We start from the raw sequence: 742 nt of genomic DNA on the forward strand, positions 1-742 counted from the left end.
GTTGGAAGTTTGGGGGGGCAGCGGGAATCCGTGGGCACCGTCTCAGCCTGTCACCCCCCCTCCCGCAGGTGGCTGGATGGGAAGCGCAAAAGAAAGAGCAGCCAATGTTTGGTGAAGAGCAGCATGTCAGGTACGGGGACCCGCGGCACCCCCCGAACCCCCCCGGGCACCCCATGGTCCTGCTGGGAACCCCCGGGTCCCCCGAGGATCTCACGTGCTCGCCGGGTTCTGCAGGCACCCCGTGTCCCTGGTGAGCACTGCAGGGGCCCCAAGTCCTTACCACGGACCCCTGGATTCCCCCCATGTTCCTTGTGGACGTCTTGGGGTCCCCAAGTCTCTTCAGACAAGCCAGGGTGCCACGGACACCCCATGTCCCTGGCAGGCACCCTGGGGGCCCCAAGTCCTTGCCAGGGTCCCCTGGCCACCCCATGTGTCACCTGGGTCCCCCAAAGTCAATGGACATCCCTTGTCCGCCGTGGTCACCCCAGGATTCCCGTGTCCGTGCAGGTACCCCAGGGTCCCACGGACACCCAATGTCTCGACCGGGTCCCCTGGAGTTCCCACGGACACCCCTTATCCCCTGTGAGCACCCCAGGAACTCCAGTGTCATTGCCAGGGTCCCACGGACTCCCTATGTCCCTGGCGGACACCCCGAGGTCCCCATGTCCCCCAGGCACCCCAGAGTCCCGTGGATACCCCACTCCCATGCCCCCCCTGCACCCCACATCCCTGCAGGGTCTGC

General features: G+C 66.3%; 1 protein-coding gene across 1 annotated transcript in view; it reads left to right on the forward strand.

Annotated features, from left to right (window-relative positions):
* Positions 1-742, forward strand: part of THRA (thyroid hormone receptor, alpha) — a 7755-nt gene that overhangs the window by 1529 nt on the left and 5484 nt on the right. The window contains 1 exon segment of the mRNA XM_017737223.1: positions 69-130. Within this exon segment, the coding sequence (XP_017592712.1) occupies positions 69-130 (62 nt within the window).

Source organism: Corvus brachyrhynchos, unplaced genomic scaffold (assembly GCF_000691975.1).
Source record: "Corvus brachyrhynchos isolate BGI_N302 unplaced genomic scaffold, ASM69197v1 scaffold30, whole genome shotgun sequence".
Lineage (NCBI taxonomy): Eukaryota > Metazoa > Chordata > Aves > Passeriformes > Corvidae > Corvus > Corvus brachyrhynchos.